The 21,074-nt window shown below is 46.7% G+C and overlaps 1 protein-coding gene across 1 annotated transcript in view; it reads right to left on the bottom strand.

Moving 5' to 3' along the window:
• Window positions 1-418: 418 nt before the first annotated feature.
• The window catches only part of FAM171A1 (family with sequence similarity 171 member A1), a 123,283-nt gene continuing 102,627 nt past the window's right edge, over window positions 419-21,074 (bottom strand). Inside the window, 4 exon segments of the mRNA XM_027594751.2 lie at window positions 419-2,366; window positions 2,369-3,492; window positions 4,117-4,231; window positions 7,068-7,184. Coding sequence (XP_027450552.2) covers window positions 1,792-2,366; window positions 2,369-3,492; window positions 4,117-4,231; window positions 7,068-7,184 — 1,931 coding nt within the window. The 3' untranslated portion in view covers window positions 419-1,791.

Genomic DNA, 21,074 nt, shown 5'->3' with positions numbered 1-21,074 from the left:
AAAAAAAAAATATTTTATTTATTTATTGAGAGAGAGAGAGAAAGCACGAGCAGGGGCAGAGGGTGGGGCTCGATCCCAGAACACTGGGATCATGACCTGAGCCGAAGGCAGATGCTTAACCCAGGAGCCCCAAGAGCAAATTCTTTTTTTTTTTTTTTTTAAGATTTTATTTATTTATTTGACAGAGAGACACAACGAGAGAGGGAACACAAGTAGGGAGAGTGGGAGAGGGAAAAGCAGGCTTCCCGTGGAGCAGGGAGCCCGATGCGGGGCTTGATCCCAGGACCCTGGGATCATGACCTGAGCCAAAGGCAGACGCTTAACGACTGAGCCACCCAGGTGCCCCAAGAGCAAATTCATAATAGCAACTCCGAAACAACAAATAATGGCTCAGAATGAATGAAAAGGACGACAGGATCGTTGTTTTTTTTTTCAGCATTTATTTTGAATTTTCATTTTTGGATAACCAAGCAGCTCTGTAAGGAGAATGCACAGAAGAGTCATTCTGGCACTTTTGGGTAGTACATACGATTTCTGTAATAGTCACATTCACTTGCTCAGTCCATACTCCATGTCTGGGTGAGCAAGATCAGCCCATAGGATTCCCGAGTTAATACATAACCGTATATACAGACAGCCAATGAAACCATAATGGTGGCTAGTGGCCGAAGGGATAGAGGAGGGAAGGCGATCTCTAAAGTGTCCTCTAGTCTACCTTAGCTCAACAGAATCCACGTCACACATGGGAACTAGAGAGAACACTGCGTTGAAATGAGAATTGGGAGCACAAACGGGCACTTGGCAGCATGCAGTTTAAAGAAAAGGGGTATCACTTAATAACTTTATAAAATCCAGGCAGTTCAATTAAAGGAGTTAAGAAAGAAAAGAAGAAGAAAGAAGAAGGAAGAAGGAAGAAGGAAGAAGAAGGAAGAAGGAAGAAGGAAGAAGAAGGAAGAAGGAAGAGGAAGAAGAAGAAGGAGAAGAAGAAGGAGGAGGAGGAGGAGAGGAAGAAGAAAGGTGAGGGACTGTTGTTGTCGCTGTAAAAAAGGCACTTAGAGTTAATGGGACCAGAATTGAAGGGCTCTCAGCTGACAAAAACTTCAGTACGATTTCATTTAAAAGGCTTGGATGTTAAGAGGTGACACACTCGGGAGTTCCCGGAAGGAGACACCGAAATAAACCACCGAGAAGCAGAACAGATGAAAAAGAAAGAAGGAAATCTTTACAACCAAATTGTGTGTGTGTGTGTGTGTTGTTGTTGTTTTTTTAAAAAGCAAACCCGAAACAAAACCTAACCAACGCAAAAAACCTAAGCAAAGTGAGAGCACAAAGCAGCGATGCATAGCTTTCCTTTGAGATAATGCATACCTCGAGACACTAAGTGCTAAGCTAATTTCGCAATAATAACTTCACAGGTGCATTATCGTGATAAAATGGATTCAAGCAATGTGACAAGAGTTTCATCTGTTCCCAGAATCTGAGGGAGAACTGAGGTGATCAGCAGAACCTTAGCAACATCACTTGTGGTTTGTCAGTGTCCGAGACCCAGAGTGACGTCCGGACACTACGTTCAGCCATCTCCCTGGAGGCGAGGCATCCGGGAACATCATCCTTCATTCTGTCATAACTTGGATTCTTTTCTGACATTTACACAGTGAACCGTGACGCAGCGAGAGTCTGCTCCCACGGACGCCGCTGTTCAGTGTTTTCCCCGAACAGGTAAACTGCTTCCGGAAGAAAGGATTTTTGGCAACTGCATTATATTCCACGGCCGGGTGGCTCTGTGATCGCTCATTTAATGTTAAACGCCATCAGGGGTCTCTCCTCCCGTTTCTGCCAGGGGCTCTTCTTGTCTTCTCCTTGGTCCTCCTCATCTTCCTCTTCGTCGTCCTCCTGAGCAGATCTTCTCTGTTCGGGGCTGGCGAGCGGCTCCGGGGGCACGTCCGAAGTTCGTTTGGTTGTCTCCTCCTGCAGGCTGGGCAGCTGGCCACCACTCCTCCGGCCGGAGCCATCCAGCAAGCACCGCAGTGCGCTGTCCTCGGGGGTGCACACGGTGGTGCCGCCCTCGCTGCCGCTTTGGTCCATGTCGTCCAGGTACACGAGCTGCGTGTAGGAGGCGCTGTCCGCCGCCCTCGGCTCTTTCTGCGGATGCTCCTGGACAGCCGGGTGGCTCTGCGCAAGGGACAAGGGGTCTCCTCTTCCCTTCCGGGCAGATTTTGGTTCATTCATATCCACGCCAGAATCCAAGCTGGCGTCGTTACTTCCATTCCTCCCGGCTCTTTGGAGATCAATGTACGAATGTCTAACGTGCGCGTTGGACCTGCCGTCCAGGGAGACGAACCACGCCCGGGGGTGTGGGAGCGGCTTCCACCCCCGAGTTCCATCAGCGCCTTTTCGGTCAGGAGCTGGACCTCGCTGTTCATCTGAGCCAAGGCTGCATCGTTCAGGGATGCCGGGATGGAGAGAGACTCTGACATGGACGCACCTTGCGGCGTCCACTCCCGGGCGCCCGCGTCCTGCAAGTGCTGCTGGGAGGTTGCCTGGCACGACAGGGGCTGCGCTTGGATCTGGGAGGAGGGGTGCGGGAAGATCCCTGCATGGGGACTGGAGAGCTCCGCCTGCAGTCTTCCGATCTCCAGCTGCTGGTCGGCTGGAACAACCAGGGGCTGGCCCACGTAGGAGTGGTCCCCCGGGAGTTTCATATAATGAGCGGGGATGACCAAGGCAGGTAATACCTTTCTGTAAACGCTGTCATTGACCTGGTCCACGGAACTACAGCAGATCAACTGGCCGGGCCGCGGAAAGGATGTGGGTCTCTCCAGGTGGTCTACTGACCGCGACATCATATACTCCGTAGGCCGGCGGTCTAGCAGCTGGTCCTTTTCGGAAGATGAGGGCGCGGGGTACATGTGTTCCTGAATGGTGAGCTTGCTTCCCGTGGGGATGTGGTTCACAGAGGCCTGACCGTCTCTGTCTTGCTTTTCAAACAAAGGCTGGGACAGCATGGCATTGCAGCTCTTCCTATACTCGCTGTTGCCTGGGGACTCACAGCCTTCTCTTTCCAGAGGTTTCCTGGACTTTAAGGGGAAAATCTCCACAGACTTGTGATACTCTTTTCCCAATGTCCCACTTGGTGTCAGGTTATCAAAGGAGATTTGGCTTTTATCCTCTTCTTTGTGAGAGAGAAGTTCCTCCCGAGAGCTGAATTCCTGCGAGGTACTGTAGGAGAGCTTTAGCATGGGGGTGTGCATGTCCACTTCTCCGTTGGAAGACATCATTTCTAAATGGACTCCGCTCATCAGCTCCTTGGGCCCTGGGGCGTCCGGGCGGCCGTGGCTGGTGACAGAGAGGGGGCCGGGGAATTCTGACTCCCGACGAGAAAAGAGCAAGTTGATGTGAGACATGGAAGTTGACTGATCCCGTTTGGAACTCTCCAGGGCTGCCGGGAGTTGCAGTTTTCTATGGTGCTGACGAGGTTTCAAGCATTTCCGCCTATGATCAAAGATAAAATCCAAACCCAGAGGTTAAAGCTTCTCGTAGCAGTGAGGTTCCCCGCGAAATCCCAATTCTCCATTTCCACAGGAAGAAACAAGACAACTAACCAGCAGCCAGAAGCCTTCTCACCCCACACCCTCAGCCTTATTTTGATTCAGAACAGCACAATCTGCAGATTTCACCTGCAGGCTTTTATACGTTCAACCAAGTTATTCATTCAAGAGAAGTCCCCCAAGAGTCGACAACAAACATTCTCACAAAATGGAATAGCCAAGGCATCAAAATAAGAATTTTAGTTCTGCTTTGTCCTTGAGAATATCATCTCTTAATCAGGGGTTAGGAATATCCTGAACGAATCATGACAACTGTCAAACTTAAAAAAAATAAATAAAATAAAACAACTCCCCTTCTGAGCAAACTTATAAACAGCATGCCCCCCACATCATGTTCATTTGTTCACAACTTTAAGGACAAATGTTCAGTTCTTCAGTATTTTTTTCATGAGGAAAAAAAAAAAAGGACCTTGATTCAGAAAAAGAAAAAAAAAAAAACCTCAAAATCAATGCTTGCCCAAGAAATTCCAAATTAAAAAAGATATTGCCAAAAAGGTAAAAACTTTACCTGCAATAATATAAAAGGAGACACAGCAGAACCAAAAGTATGAAAGCCATTCCTCCTAAAATGGCCAAAAGAAACACCGTGTGATACGTGGTTATGTCCTGTGTGACAACGGGACCTAGAAGGTCAGAAAAGGGCATTTTAGACTGGAGAACACCTTGAAAGGAGAAGAAGGACACACGGAACCGAGAGCCTATGTTTTCCTTACTCTTCCTGGCTGGGGCGTGCAGCAGGGGCCAGATGCAAACACCCTTAAATGATGCGCTTACAGATCACCGGAATTTCACTCAATGGAAAGGGATTACCACCACTGTCCCTGGAGCAGCTGTGGCCGGGAGTGGTCTGTATAGTCAAATGCTAAATGCAGGGTCAAGGGTCCCTCCTTAGCCCGGAAGACAGCCACGTTCGGTAGCAGGCTCAGCATTCTAAAGACGTGATCTTTCAGTGAAAGCAAAAGGATGCGTGATGACATAATGAGTTGGGACACTTACAGTCAGAGAGATGGCCTATCTGGGGATCTCATACTGCAGGAGGGAAAAAAAAAATCACAAGATTTTATTCTCACTTTCCCTGGACAATTATTACTGTGCGGAGGGCCCTTTGCCTCAATGAATCAGTTGAAAGATAGGAAATGAATCGGCTATGACTTAAAAAAAAAAAAAAAAAAAATCCACAGCTGGTTATGGGTTGTCAAGCGTTTCTAAAATGCCTTCCGTTTTTTTAAAAAATACAAATCTTCTTTTACGGTGCCTTTTCAAAATGGCTAACCTGATGCTGGCCACAGAACTCTTCAGAACTTACAGATAAGGTCTCAGAGATAAACATATTTTCTTCTTAATTTACGTTGTAAAGAATCCCAAGAGGGAGTTTAACTTACTCTTTATTGTTCAATAGTAGTAAGAATCCATCTTAATGGCACTGATGACAGATTGAAAGCGACAATGAAAACCTCCCCAAATTATAATATTGGGGGACACGCTGGTGTCCAGGCATCCCCGCAGTAAGCCAATAGATGGGAAGGAAGGAATGTGGTTTTTCATTATGTCCGATTGGCATGGTTATAATCACTGTGCACCAGGAACACCCATTTACTTATTGATTCTTGATATTTTAAGGGCTAGATTTCTTCAAAAAATCTTTGCAAGGAGACCCCTTAAGAGCTAGATAAACTCAAGGAGGTGTACTAGTTTTTGAAAATAGTGACATTATTTAAGTTCAAAAGGTATCACCATTCTCTCCCAAACATAATTCACTCCAATGGGGTGAGTGGAGTTAATATGTACAAAAGTTGGAAAAATAATTGACAACTATACGCGGCTTTAATCATTCAGAGAAACAATTTTTTACCCAGAGACGACCCCCAGAGACATACATGGGTGATGCCTTTGGCGGGAGCCACCAAGAAAGCCAGGGGACACATAAAAATCAGTTCCAAGGAACTCAAGCTCAATCCTTTAAGTACTTAAAATGTTATTATCTTAACTTCTGCCAATGGAAATCTCTAGAAAATTCACAGCCGTACTTAAATTTTATAGATTTTTGTCTCTTCCTTCGCTGCTTGGAAAGGTTGGTGGGCCTACAGCAAGAAATTCTTTCTGCCCTTTTTACAGAATATCTATTATTCTGTGGCGTGATGGGCAAACTGAGAGCCACGGTGGTTGGAAATCTATCTCAAATGAAAGTTAACTGTAATGCATGGGCTTTGTAGCCTCTGCTTGGGGACTTAAGGTATTTATTTTCTTTCCTTCCTTCCTCTTAGTCATATTCTAGATATTTCAGATTTGGAGACTGGGGCATTTCTGTACCTGGCTCACACCTCTCATGCTATAAGAGCACCATCACAAAGGGAAACACAGACTCTCAAGACACAGATGTGAAATGTACATTTTCTCAGGATGGGAACAGAAAGTGAACGGGACCGATGTCTCAACACCTCCATCAAGTTAGTTACTTTGGGAGTGTGAGTGTTCATTCCAGTGATAATTCCACTGCTAAAATATCTTGGACTCCTTCATGACGAGAGACAGCTTTTAATCATAGCACATTTTGACCTAGCTCAATTACCTACTTTATTCACCAGATTTGGCTGTGCATGACTCTTAGATATGTCTAAGAAAAATCAAAGGGACCCTCTGAGCATAAAGATCTGCCACCAATGAAATGTTTCACTAAGGAAGGCAGTCTAAGTGATACAGATTCTAAAGGCATTTTGAGGAACAGAAGCCATCATTGGAAAGAATTCTCTGAAGATGATTATTTTAAGAAACAATTCTGGAATATTCATTGGGATAACTTAGGGCATAGAGGTAAAAAAAATTTTTTTAGTCACGCTTTAAAAAATATGAATTAATTTGCATATGCTAAATAGAGATGACTATTGTTCTAGACACAAAGCAACTGGTCTGTTTTTAAGCCTTTAGGAAATGCCAAATCAAGCTTTTTGCCCCAAGAAGGCTCCAATGGGGATTGTCTGCTAGCGGCTCTGAGGAGTGCCCTTCCCCCATATTTCTCTTACTACAGGCCACAGCTGTTTCTGGAATTAGGGAGGAGGTCTGAACTGCCTCTATGGGCTTTAGATTAGGAATTCCCTATGGCAGCTGTCTGAGAAAAACAGAGACAAGAGACAGGAGTATGTTCTGTGTATTATTCTTATCCTAAATGGGAGAGTCACAACCAGAACTCCCCCAACCCCCACAAAATACCTTCGTTTCGTCATTTGATTTTCAGACTTTCAACCGTTTTTTAAAAGTCATCTCTCCACCCAATGTAGGGCTCGAACTCATGATCCTGAGATCAAGAGTCACAGGCTCCACTGACTGAGCCAACCAGGTGCCCTTCTCCATCGTTTCTGAGTAAGATGTGATCTCCCTGCTAAAGTAATTTTCAAAAGCATACTTAGCTTGAACCCTCAAAGAAATCACTGCCCACCATCGCGGGTGTTGGCTTCGTGTTACCTGGGTTGGGAGGAGACATGGCCGCCACCCAGTACCCCAACTGAGGGGCAATGTACGTCCACGTCCGCTGGCTACCTTCCTGGTGCACAAGGCCTAGACCGCTCTTCAGCCACGTTCCTGTGGGATGCAGAAAACACTTCAGCTAAACGCATGCTAAACTCCTATTTCAGGCTTACACATAATCACACCAGTCACCTTAAATGTCATGTTTGTGACCCATCATGTAGCCAACATGGTCCAAATGTCATGTAGGGATGGCATAAGCTTTCCGTGGATTCTTTTCAGCTTCTTTCAGGGAAGATGGATACTTTAGTTTTTCCTTGCCTTTCTGATTAAATATTACTTTCAACCACTTTCTCAAACATCTTTGTTTTCAAACACAGATAATTCTACCAGAAAGCTTCGGAGGTTAGTAGAATAAAGGTTGAAAGACAAGGGTTGGTGGGAGTGGAAAAAAAAAGGGGCGGGGAATCCAGTATTGTTTATACTCTTCATTCTCAAGAAAATAAGCAAATTTCCTGTCCAAAATTACACACTGGTTACGTCGGAATTACTTATGGAAGTTTAAAAAAATAGAGTTTTCTTGGTCTCATTTTTGCAAATTCTAACCCAGTAAACCTGATTTAGACGTGCGTATATTATTTTATTTTTTTTAAAAGATTTATTTATTTATTTATTTTAAGAGACAGAGCGTGTACATACGCGGGGGTGGGGGGAAAGAGGGAGAGAACCCCAAGCAGACTCCCCACCGTGTGTGGAGCCCAATGCAGGGCTCGATCTCACCACCCTGAGATCATGACCTGAGTCAAAACCAAGAGTCGGACACTCAACCGACTGAGCCACCCAGGCACCCCGTAGGTGAGTATTTTAAAAAGCTTCCAGCTGATTCTGGTGCTGGGAAACACTGGATATGTCCACATCTGTGCTTTCAGTTATTAATTAGTATTTAACATTAATGAGCACCTACTATGTACAGGCCGGTCACAGCAGATGTATTTTATATGCATTGTCTATAATCTCACAGCAACTCTATAGAATAAGACTTACTTTCTCTTTTTGGATGAGGACACTGGAGACTGGGGAGATATAGACCTCTTCTAAGACCCTCAGGGGTACAGAGCAGAGCAGAAGCTGACCCACGTCTGTCTGTCCATCCTCGGGGCCAGGGCTAGTTCTTCTGATCTACCCTGCTGCATTTCCTATAAACCTTCCCAACATTTGGTGACTTTTGCACTTTTTAATTTTTCGAGACACAGACCCAATGCCCAAGGTCGTTGGGCTGTAACTCACTGGTGGAGAACCTTGCTTTGAGGCCCATGATGGTGGCGGGCAGCAGAAGGCAAGGGAGAGTACTGGTCAGGCCCTCCAGCCGTCCCCACACACCCACCCCAGCCTACCAATGTGGAGGCCAGGCCTTACTTAGCTGGGCTTCTGCCCTGCCTCAATGCCTAGGGTGCTCCACCATTGAGCCTGCTCCAGCGATGTCCCACTACCTGAAATGGCCATGTGTGCAACTGTGTCCCCTCGAGGCCTAAATGCACCAAATGTGCACCAACCATTCTTCCCTCCGGTCCTTGCCTTTCCTATGCACACACATCCCTGAGGTGGCAACAGGGACTGTTCTCCCTGGAAGAAAGAAACAATACTTGGTGCTGCTTCTAGGTCCTGTCGGTTGCCATAGCAACATTCAAATGCAGTGGGTGGAAAGGTACCCCTGGCAAAGCCCCCAGTCTTGCTCACCAACTCCTCTGCTCAGACAGCAGTTAAACAAAGGAGGAAGGTGGGAGAGGCTAGGCGTCAGCAAGCGCCGTGCATCGTCGGACCTTCCCATGCAACAGGTTGAGTCGCGGCGGGAGAGGATTTCTATTCATGTTAGACAAGAATACAAACTGGAAAGTTTCTCAAATGAGTAGGAGAACAAGGATGCCCGATTCAGATTCATTTGCTGAGGAACACCAACCCAGAGATGATTTAGCTACCCAGAGCATCACGTAGTTCTATGGAGTGTCAAGGAACAAAACCACAGCCCACAATGGCATCACTTAAGTTAAGGCCCCAAGTCCGTAAACCAAGACTTAGTACCTAACCTAACTGCAGTTTCAACGCCGCAGGTATGTAACCTTTAACCAGGCAACACAGAATTTCCTGGTAAATACTAGGGAATTTCCTGATAGACCCCTTCCACTCCCCTTAGGATGGAAACCTGGCCTCAACAGTGAATTCCTTGCGAATAAAGTCCTTCCTTCTTTTATTTATGCCCTCTCTCTGCCTTTAAAAACCTTTCTCTTGTTCAGCTCAGCGGAGCTCCTCCCCTCTACTTGCTACATGGGATACTGCCCAATTCATGAATCATTTAATAAAGCCAATCAGATCTTCAAATTTACTCCAATGAATTTTTTTAACAAGTGCTCCTGAGGAAATGGAAACGCGGGACCTTTGACACCTGCAGCTTAAGGTTTTCCATGTTTGGGAAGAAAGCTTCCCTGAAGGTAGGGAGCCGACTGTTGGCGACCGTTTCCAGTTTTCCACTTGGGGATCCCATGCTGTTCCGTGCCCGACTTCCACACCCCACCCCTCTCCCCCTGGTGCTCTCTGACACACAGGATCTCCACCTCGGCCAGGAGGTGGCGTGCACTCTTTGGTTTGCAGTTTTCCCCAGGCTGGATTCTTGAGTCAAGGCTCTGCATACGGGAGTGGATATCAGGTGAGGCTGAAGGGACCCAGACAGAAAGATCTGAAGCTCACGGGTCCCAACTGCTGCTCATTCAAACCTAACTTGACTGCTAAGTTGCCTCTGCCTTCTACAACATAAGCACATCAACTGGAAAAACACTTCTAAAATATCTCCCAGCTAACCTAGGGGCAAGCCTGGTGAATGGAGCGCGCCCCTCCCCACCAACTCCCCAGCTAACAAGTTCCCCAGTCTGGTCTGGAGGGCCCCAGCTGGGCGGTGATGCTGGCAGGAGCCAGAAAGGCCAGTGACTGGAGAACACGCCACTGCTTTGCACACCTGTTCTGGGAGTGCAGGGAAGACGGAGAAAGCTTCCGGATGATGTAAGTTTTGAAGAACCGGCAGCACTGTCAGCTGGGGGTGGGGGGTGGGGTAGGGAAGACACCAAGAGGAAGAGGAGAAGGAAGCAGTGTGCAGGAAGGCAAGGAAAGTGTAGCTTGGAAGATGCCCGGGGATGGGATGGAGGCAGGGTGGGGCGGGAGGGACGGGCTGGAAAGTTTACTGTCTGCGTGGGGAAGAGGCTGGGAAGGGCTTCCAATGCCATTAAAAATGGTATGGAGGTTCCTCAAAAAGTTAAAAATAGAACTACTCTATGATCCAGTAATTGCACTACTGGGTATTTACCCCCAAAATAGGAAAACACTAATTCAAAGGGATACATGCACCCCTGTTTATTGCAGCATTATTTAAAATAGCCAAATCATGGAAACAGCCCAAATGTCCATCGACAGATGAATGGATAAAGCAGATGTGGTGTACATACAACCGAATATCACTCAGCCACAAGAAGAATGAAATCTTGCCATTTACGACAACATGGATGGAGCTAGAGAGTATGATGCTAAGCGAAATAGGTCAGTCAGAGAAAGACACATTCCATATGACTTCACTCCTGTGTGGAATTTAAGAAACAAAACAAATGAGCAAAGAAGAAAGAAAGAAGAGAGACACAAACCAAGAAAGAGACTCTTAACTATAGAGAACACAATGCTGGTCACTGGGCGGGGGGGCATGGGGAGAGGGGTGAGACAGGTGAAGGGAATGAAGATCACACTTCTCACAGTGACCACCGAGTGTTGTATGTAAGTGCTGAATCACTATACTGTACACCCGAAACTAAGGTAACAAATGGAAGGCCACTGAGCCCCGTAGGTGGAGGCAGGGGGTTCTCAGAGCTCTTCTCCCCACCTGCCCCTCTAGCACCCTGCCCCCGCCAGACCCTGCGCTCCTCAAACATCAGCTCACACAGTGTACAGCTGACGTAAGTCCGCGGCTTTGCCACCGTTGCTGCTCTAATCTCCCATCGTTTTTCTCTCTTCCAGAAACCTCCCCATCTTTCAAGATGCCAGTCGCATCACGTGCTTAGCTTGAGTGCCTCCAGAACTCAAGGATCTTCCCACGTCTCAGCACTCCTGGGGCATGTATCAATGCATCACTTTTCCAAAATATACGTTGCTTCCATTGCTAACCCCTTGGCCCACGTCTTGCCTCCTCTCTCCGACTGCAGGCTCCGTGAGTTGGGGCCCGGGTCCAATATTCCTTTGTCTTCTTCCCGGCACCAAGAAATATCCTTGGCGTAGGAGCTCAATAGTACTCAAGAATGAGAGAAGGCTCGATGTGCACCCCAAAAACTATCAGATGACCTCCTGTGAAAAGCTGGGTGTGCCTGTCAGGAAAGACATCCTTCCAGAAGTGTGGTTAAAATTCAAACTGAAGGGAACAAAGCCAGCTGGGAAAGAGGGATTTATTTTGGCCTAGGTTTTCTGCAAAGCGCACACGTCTTCAGTGAATAAAGGGGGACACTATCTCGGGATTCAACAGTCATGCTGTTACTGGCAAACGCCATTTCCAAGCTTTCCGTGTTTTGTGGGAAGAAATGAGCTACGGGGAATACGAGAATTAATGAATTGTGTGCTAGAACATATGCTTCTCGTTAGTGAGATCCTCATGCCGCGGATGAGGGCGACTCCCCCGCCTGAGGAGCCAGCACACATTAAGAGATTCCTGTGCTCCCCGTTAGGGAACGGGTGCCACGAAGCTTCGCTGGTGATCCCGGCCAGCAGAGCACACACACCTCTGGGAAGTCTCTTCTGTGCAGTAAGGGCTACATGAGCACAGTACCTGTGACTGGTCCGCCACGAGTGGGGGTCCCTTTCATGCAGGGGAAGGGGGGGCGCCTCAGGCACCGCTCAGACAGAACCAGGAGGGCCCTGGGTTGCTCCTGCTGTGTGGACAGACGAAATCTCCAGCTGCTCGTTCTCCTCCCCTCTGCCCACCTGCCTCCTGGACGGGGCAGCCGCCGCACACTCCCTGGTCAGTACACCTGTGTGACGGGCTGTCCCCGCGAAGCTGCTCTCCTCTGTGGTCCAGATATGGAGAAGCCCCTCATGTCTTTTTTTTTTTTTAATTTATTTATTTGACAGAGAAACAGAGACACAGCGAGAGAGGGAACACAAGCAGGGGGAGTGGGAGAGGGAAAAGCAGGCTTCCCACGGAGCAGGGAGCCCACTGTGGGGCTCAATCCCAGGACCCCGGGATCATGACCTGAGCCGAAGGCAGACGCTTCACTGACTGAGCCCCCTGTGTGCCCTGAAGCCCCTCATGTCCTAAAAGCAGCCCAGCACAGCTGCTTCCTTAGACCCACTTGATGCCTATGGTTCTCATTCTCCTTGCTCTGGACTCGTCCTTCCGGCCTCTTGCCATCACTTCCTGTGGAGGGCCTGCTAGACTAGTAAGGCAGCTGCTGGGGCATGCAGACTGTCGGGGGGCACCTCGTGAAGGTGTGAAGGTGTGCAGGCGGGGGAGGCGGGCCCGCGCCTGCCCTGAGCAGCTGAGCAGCTGTTACGGGGGTCTGTTGGGAGTAGGCTGGTGGCTCTGTGTGTCTCTGCCCAAGGTCTGCAGCATGTCTGTTACTGGGGACTGAACGTGTGTGCAGGTTATATAGTGACTCCTCTGGCATCACCAAGGAAGAAATTCTGCATTACCGAAATGTCTGGATCAGTAGCTTTCCAATAGTTTCCTAAAACATTTGAAATTCTCTCCCTTGGGTAAAATCTTTTTTTTTTTTTTTTAAGATTTTATTTATTTATTTGACAGAGGGAGACACAGCGAGAGAGGGAACACAAGCAGGGGGAGTGGGAGAGGGAGAAGCAGGCTTCCTGTGGAGCAGGGAGCCCGATGTGGGGCGATCCCAGGACCTGGGATCATGACCTGAGCCAAAGGCAGACGCCTAACGACTGAGCCACCCAGGCACCCCTCCCTTGGATGAAATCTTAAACAGAAATTCATATATAAAAAAGATGTAGGATAAGCTTCTCTACGTGAAGGTGAAGAGAACACCCCTCTTCCCCCTAACCTGCCCACCACGGCAGCCCCAGGACATCTCCTCAACAAGGCTTGGAAGCTCTTCTTCTATACAGCTTGCGTTTTATTTGCCAAAACGTGAAATGGAAGTTCTAACAAAAATTTTAAAAAGTGTCATTTACTGCTGCCTTATAAAATTGAATATAGTTTGGATTTTTCAGGATAACTCAGGGCCATGATCATAACCAACTACAATGCTAGGTTCTAAAATATTGATGCCCTTAGGTCCCTACTAAGGAATGGAAGTGTTTGCTCCTACATTTGCTATACCCTCCCATACCCTTGCTCCTTCCCTCCCTCTCTCCCCTGCTTCCTTCTTCCCTCCCTTCTATGGTGCTGCCAGTGTTCCTGTTACCAGCTCTGCTCCCTCACTCCCTACCGCCCCCGCCCCGGCACTGCAGTCTGCCACCAGGAGCTAGATGACCCACCTTCTTAAAACTGTGTCCGAGTAATGTCCACAGGCAGTGTGAGGGACTGGGGAACAAAACCAGTTATCCAAAGTGGTGTTCTGAATCCAAGTTCAGTACTTCTTTCCTTCCACATTACACCCTCAGATCAGTTTTTGTCTGGATTATCATTTTCTAGGGTTAAACCTTACCCAGCAGAAAGACTGAGAGATATTTTCAAGAATACATACTTTGTGGAAAAGTCATCCTAACCTTTTTGAAAATGAATTAGTTATGTATTCAGCTGGCAAGGTTCGTTGTGCATAAAGCACCATGAGTTCTTAATTTGGAAGCTATGCTTAACCACAAAGATTATTACACCCAGTAATTGACAGGCAGAGAAAGACATGCCTTCTGCTCGCCTGTAACATGTGACGGGCTCTCTTAGCAATCACCAAGAGGGCTGCCTTCTTACTATGTGGCCAAGCAGTCATGAAATCAGCCTTTATTTGCAAAATATAAAGCGAAGTGAGTTAAAAAATATAACAAATGGCTATCAAAACTCTAAATAGGAAAAAGGGCTCAAAACACGTCTAACTTGAATACGCCCTGTAGGGTTTCATATTTACTTTGCTTTTCTTGCCTGCCGTATTTCCTCTGCCTGGAAGCCCCTATGGCAGCAGCCACGCTAACTCATCGCGACATTTGGTAACAGGCAGAGAAAACCCTGATACTAGGAGCACTACTGATTTTTTTTTTTTTTAAGACTGATTTTTTTTTTTTTTTCCCGCTTCAGGAGTTTTATTGGCTTCACGGCGGGACCGGAGTCCAGGTAACGCTAATGCAAACCCAACTGACGCACCCCTGCAGCCTTCAGCGGAGCTGGAGCGGCAGCACCAAAGGAGCACTACTGATTTTGAAAAGGAAACTGTGAGTGACAACCGACACTTTAACTAATTACAAGCTGAAGCTGACACCTTGTGCATTAGGTAATGCACAAGGACACAAGCCACTTTGCAGTGAGATATGACACCACGTCGCATCTCCCGACATGGGAGATACAACCCCAGCAGTATAAAGAGCCAGCTGACTGCATGCACGGCTTCCAGAGCATAAGATAATCCTGCAAGTGAGCTTCCAGCTCTGCCACTTTCTAGCTATGTGAACTGTGGGCATGCTGAGGAGGGCACAGCAGAGGACCTGTAGGGCCCTGGGAACAATCCTGGAGCTGTTTCACACTGCTTTTGTCAGGGAAACAATAAATGCCTCATCACTTAGGTACTGGTAGTTGGGTGTTCGCCTTCCTGAAGCTAACATATTCGAACTCATCCATTTCTCTTGAAAGAGCCTGGGGTGAATTCTAGTAGGTCTAGAAGCTGGGACTCATGAGGATATTCCATGGCCACTCAGAAAACCCACCTCCAAGAAGTTCTACTGGTCAAAGGGTGAGTACTGAACAGCCACACTGTGAAATATAGCTATTTCTACTCCCACACCTGCATTTTCACTGCGAGATATTTGGGAACATTTATGGTAAGAGGTGGGACACATACACGCGTGAGGCAGCCGTGAACTTGCTGGTGGGAACACACAATGGTCTTGCCTCTCAGCTGCTGGCCGCGGCCAGTAACCATCTCCTCTTTCCAGCTCTGGTGGCCCTTGCTCAATAATTCGCATGGTGTGGGCACTGGTTCCTCTGAGCACAATCTTCTTTTCTCCTCTTGATTATTCTTTTTTTAAGAACAACTTCTTAAGAAGTAGGCCCCTCTTAGATCCCTAGCAAGTGCTTCTGCCACTGCTTCTCATCGCTAGTTTTAATCACAGAGTCTCTCCCGATCCCGGATATGCTGGATTTCTCTAGACTCTAGAGATGACTGACTGACTTCACAGGGCTTTCATCTGCATTCTCAAGGGCTATAACCGCTTTCATGCTTTTCTACCAGCTGTGCACACAGAATTAGCAAGGTCGAAGTCTATTTTATTGCATGCTCTAAATCCATGTGCCAGGATCCTTCACTAAAATCAGAACGTGCGACTCCATCAACCCTAAGTCGCATTTATCAGTATAGCAGAAGCGGCGACAATTTCTACTTTGATAATACTGTGGCATAGCCTTGTTTTTCCCCAAAGTCAAGTCCATGCCTTTGAGTAGCTATGTTTCCTTCTCTGGAATTATTTTTGCATGAGATCTGTGATGGGGGAAGCATTTCTTGTTAATTACATAGCAAAGTATTTACCTCTGTCAATTATCCAACCATTCTTGTTGAAAGCAATCAAAGTGAAGAGTAAAAAGTTTTGTACAGATGGCTGGAGTCCTTGGGCTTCGGGCAAGTACATTTCAGGACTGATTTGAGTAAGAATAAAATTAAGGGCAACTCCCTACAACCAACGACCTTCTGTCTGAAGCATAAAATCAGAGATAGGCTGCATTATTATAAATTAAAACAAGAAATGAATCTGTATTCAGCTACACCATGTTCCCTGGGTATTTTCAGGGTAATTTTTGAGAAGTAGATTCTTAAAAATAACTTTAATCTAAGCAAGTGACTCTTCTTTTTTCCTTTAAGCTTTAGCTGAGCTATCAGAAGCCTTACTGAACCAAGGTTTAGAAAACAGTAATGGGAAACCATAAAGATTCTGGCAAAGTTATAGAAAGCATATGCCTTAAAATGTCCAAAAGCATTAGGATACATAATAGCATTAATAAAATTTAATGAGAGAATTTTGGATTTATAATAGGTATATATAAATTTCTAGAAAGTAGCTATTTCTTTTCTGATATTCTGTATCAGAGTACAGGCTAATTAGGCCCATGTGGAGAGAAATTTTCTTCGTTATCCACTACATCCAATATCCATCTTGCAATTATGTCAGAAGAGACTGGGTGGAGGGAGTGGACCAGGGAGTGGACCAGGACTGTGGGACGCACAGCCACTAATCCCCAGCATTAGAAAGCTCACTCACAACGAAGGAGAGCATAACAGAGAAGTTTACAAACATCTGTACAGATGTGGAAAGATGCTCCAAACCAGTGCTTGCTAAAGAGCCTGTTAAAATGGAGATCTTGCTAAAATGCAAGTTCTGATTCAGTGGGTCTGAGGTTCTAACAGGCTCCCCAGCTGCGGACCACACTTTGAGTAGCAAAGCTCTAAATTATTGGCACTTCTGTTTCCCACAGTGCTGCCATGGTGCATCAGCTGGGCAGCTAGTGCTTGAAGCAACTTCAGAAACATTTCTACTATATTAAAAAAAACCTAGTCACTCGTCAGACTACCAGCCAGGAGCTGGCAAATCCAAATGCCTACAGATGCGGTCGTGTGCTTGCTGGAAGGGGCAGTGACGCTCGTGCAACCAGTGGCCGCCACCAGATGTGGCCACATGGATCCCAACCTTAAGCCCTTTGCGTTGGCTGTTTTCTGCCCAGAACGTTCTGTCCTCAAGATATTCCTGTTAGGCTCCCAGGTGTCTACAGGATCTCAGCTCTAATGTCACTTCACCAAAGGCTCTGGCCAGCCAATCGTTCTCTCTGACATCACTCTACCTAACAGTCTTACGGTACTTAGGTCCTATGAAGCAAGCTGGCTCACTGTCTCCCTCATTTAGAACAAAAGCTTCATAATCAGAAGGACGTTCCTTGCCTTGTTTTGTCATTGCTTTATCCCGAGAGCCAGAGCAGAGAAAGTACGGCACAAAGAAGCTGTTCATAAATATTTGCTGAGGGCGCCTGGGTGGCTCAGTCGTTAAGCGTCTGCCTTCGGCTCAGGTCATGATCCCAGGGTCCTGGAATCGAGCCCCACATCGGGCTCCCTGCTCAGCGGGAAGCCTGCTTCTCCCTCTCCCCACTCCCCTGCTTGTGCTCCACTCTCGCTGTCTCTCTCTGTCAAATAAATAAATAAAATTTTAAAAAAAATAAATATTTGCTGAAATGAACGAACTGTTTGATTTTCAGAAAAGAGAAGCCAAGAAAAGAATTCCATGGGAAATCTTTCATTTTTAAATGTTTGCAGTAAATTAAAACACAGCAAACAAACAACTGCCCCAAACCAACTGTACGGGCCAAATCAAACACACCTGGAATGGGGTGTTTTGCATTCCAGATTCAGCCATCATTCAATTAAGCACAATCAAGTCTTGCATAGAAGCAGGAATGCACAGAAATCTGGTACACTAGGAAAGGAAAGGATCTGGAGTCCGAAGGAAATCATGTTTTGCATCTCTCCTGCACTCCCTGGCATGCTGTGTGTGTGTGTGTGTGTTGTGTGTGCTGAGTTTTGGCTTCTTTCTGATTAAGAAAGGCGGTAGCTCCCCACCTCCAGGCTGCTCAGAGAACACTGATGAAAAATGTTGGTTTATAGCAATACCTGCTTTGCTAATGGATAAGCTCAGCAAAGAGTGAGTAGGAAAGGAAAAAAAAAACATTTTTCCCCCAAATGATCCTATTTTTCTTCTCCTTCAGTGTAGGCACATTTGAAATGTCTGGGCAGCCATTGTACAGCTGCATCTATGGGTCATACTGCAGAGCAAGCAAGGGTGCTTCTAGAGACCCTTTCGAATGGAGTGCATTCTCTGTAGGCTGGTTTGCGTCGGTGGTGTGTGTGCTGCATACGCACGCGTACGCGTATAAACACACATAATTTTAAAGGAGTGACTCCAGGTAAGGGGCAAAAAGAATCAAACATAGTAAAAACATCACCTATGCCTGGTTATGCGCTAGGTGCTTCATGGACCTTTGTCCCCTTTCCAGTAACTTCTACCACCTTGAAAGGCAGGCACTCTCTATCTCGTTTTTGGAGGCTACCAACATGAGGCTCAGAGAAGGGAGTGATTTGCCCAGGCACGGGCTCACCCCTAACATTTGCAGAACTCAAGACAAGAGTATAAATGGATGTCCCTTACAACATATCTCAAGTGTTTAAAAGTTACAAAGCAAGTGATCGTGTTGTTAATAAAAAGCGGTCCTACCTTTCAACCATAACTTTATAGAACCTAAGTCTAGGATTGGATGTAGAATCTTCTCAGTGCTCTCAGAGTACATGCTAGGAACAAACGGCGTGAGGGGAGTTGGTCTGAGACCTATACCCCTTTAACTCCACCCTTCGCCTCGTGCACATGGATGTGGATGCCTACCTCCATGTCCAAGCTCACGACCCAGCCAGCGCCCACTCCGTGGCCACTCCTCTGGCCTGAGGGTATGCACATGGCGCGTGTATAGGGGTGGGCGGGTCTGCCCCCTGGGAAAAGGACTTAGGGTAGAGCACCTGGAAGCCGGGTTAGGCCTGTGTGGGCAGGGAACCCTGGATTCTAGGGTACCAGAAGGGTATTCTAGAAAGGGGTCTCAGATTCTCGGTGGCCACATCCTTTTGGGCCAGTGGATACCTTATCCCATGAGGAGAGGGCACAGCTGGAGGAGGGTCAGAGTGAGGTCCTCTCAACTGGAGTGTCAGAGCAGCTCTCCCTCTTGCTCAGCCTAAGGTTGGTACTGCCCAAGGGGCAGAGCCACTAAGAGGGAGAACTTTATTCTAAGAGATAAAATGGGGGCGCCTGGATGGTACAGTCAGTGAAGTGTCCGACTCTTGGTTTCAGCTCAGGTCATGATCTCAGGGTCGTGGGACTGAGCCCTGAGGGGGGCTCTGAGCTCAGCGTGGGGTCGTTTGGATTCTCTCTCCCTCTCTGTCCCTTCCACTTGTGCTCTCGCTCTCTCTCTCTCTCAAATAAATAATAAATCTTAAAAGTTCAGAAGATAAAATGACCTATCTAAAAGATTTCCTCAGTAGTGCATATATTTCCAAGATTAAATCAGGAGTGTTGATGAAGCTTTGCCGAAAATAGACATTAGGCCAGGCCTATCTTTCCTTCCGATGATTTCCCGACCTGGATTAATGTACAAAAATAATTTAGAAGGGGAAACAAAATTCTTATGCAATGTGTTCAACTTATTTAAAAAGTCATTATGTGTTAAATATATCCTAATATAAAAGAGTGTAGCTCATACAAAAGTCTGAAACCAAAACAAGTTTAAAAAAGAAACAGAAACGGGCTATAAACTTCAAATAGATTAAATTAAAAAAACACGACAACATAATGTAGTACTGATGCCTCTAGGGCACGTGTCACTTGTATAAACATGACAGAGATGTAGGGTGAAGCTTCTTTTGAGCTTGGTGTGCCTGTGACTTGATTCTCCTGCCACCTTTTTCTGGCTGAACTTGCCAAGAAATTTTCCTCTTTCACAGACTTTGATCTTACATTTCCTTAATATGGTGGGGTCCCCTGATGAATTGGCAGCTACCCCAGTTCAGTCTCTCTCTGTAATTCTAATTCTATCCACTAGTCTACTGCTAAGTGTATATCCAGGCGATGAGAGTATCCGATGGCTTTATATTCTGTATCGAATCCTGATGATGCAGAATATTCTTCATGTTAAATTTTACAAGAATATACCAGGACCCAGCTCTCAGATTTTAAATCCTTGCGGACATTCCCACACACCCAAGAAGCTCTCTGGACAAACAGATTCCAGTTCGAAAACTTGGAATCTTACTCAGGAAAGCCTAGACCTTGGGGTCTTCCCTCCATCCCAAGTCCTCCTCCTCACTCCCTCAGGGTCCTCACCCCGCTGAGGGCGAGGACAAGTGCACGGGTTGCTGTAAAGATCAAGGTGCAGAGTCGTGAGAGGGAAGAGCAGGGCTGGGCTGAAGTTCGGATGCCCCGGCACCCGGCCGGGCTCTCTCCTGGGCAAACACTTGCTTGGCACACCAGGGGACTTACTTGCCTGCTTTGCTCAAATCGAAACCTATTCTGAACTGTAAGAGTTATTTGGAAATAGGGAAACAGCAGGGACATTTAAAAACATGGAACAGCTCTTATAAATATGAAACAAGGGTACCAGCCAACAGATTGGATACCTGGGGCTTACCAAATACACGACCGCTTTAGTGCGGAACGGGATATTAAATTAAAGACACTAGGGACTTCCCCTGTTCGCGTCCTTTCTTACATCATGTTTCACCCAAGCCGCAGAAGCTGAATATGGGCTCCATAAAAGCAGTGATGATTATAAGAATGATGGCTAACATGCACAGAGCTCTTAATCGAGTAGCAAGGCGCCCGTTCCATTTTACGGCCCAGGGAGGATGAAGGACTATCTCAACATCACACAACTAGTAACCTAGTTGCTTAGTAGGAGGAGTCAGTTTCCAAGTCCAAGCTGCCTCAATTGCTGGGCTTCACGCTGCCTAATATTCTACAGACTCCTGCTAAACACTATACTATCAGTGCAAATTCTATCAAAAAATACCTTTCCTTTAATTATCCATTTCAATGGAGAGAACTGACAACAGAAGGCATTTTAAAATTGTTTGGTTTTAAAGTAAACTTATGGCAGCCTTCAACCTTCCTATTTTTCACCCAGGCTGACATTAGAACGAGTGATGCTAGACACATGCTGAAAAGGCAGGCCGAGGGGGCAGTGGCAACCACGAGGGGGCTTGGAGGCTTCCAGGGGACGGGGAAGCCAGCAGGAGGCTA

The sequence above is a fragment of the Zalophus californianus genome, chromosome 9, assembly GCF_009762305.2.
Source record: "Zalophus californianus isolate mZalCal1 chromosome 9, mZalCal1.pri.v2, whole genome shotgun sequence".
NCBI classification, from domain to species: domain Eukaryota; kingdom Metazoa; phylum Chordata; class Mammalia; order Carnivora; family Otariidae; genus Zalophus; species Zalophus californianus.
Note: the sequence above shows the minus strand (reverse complement) of the source record. Positions and strands in the feature narration are given on the sequence as shown.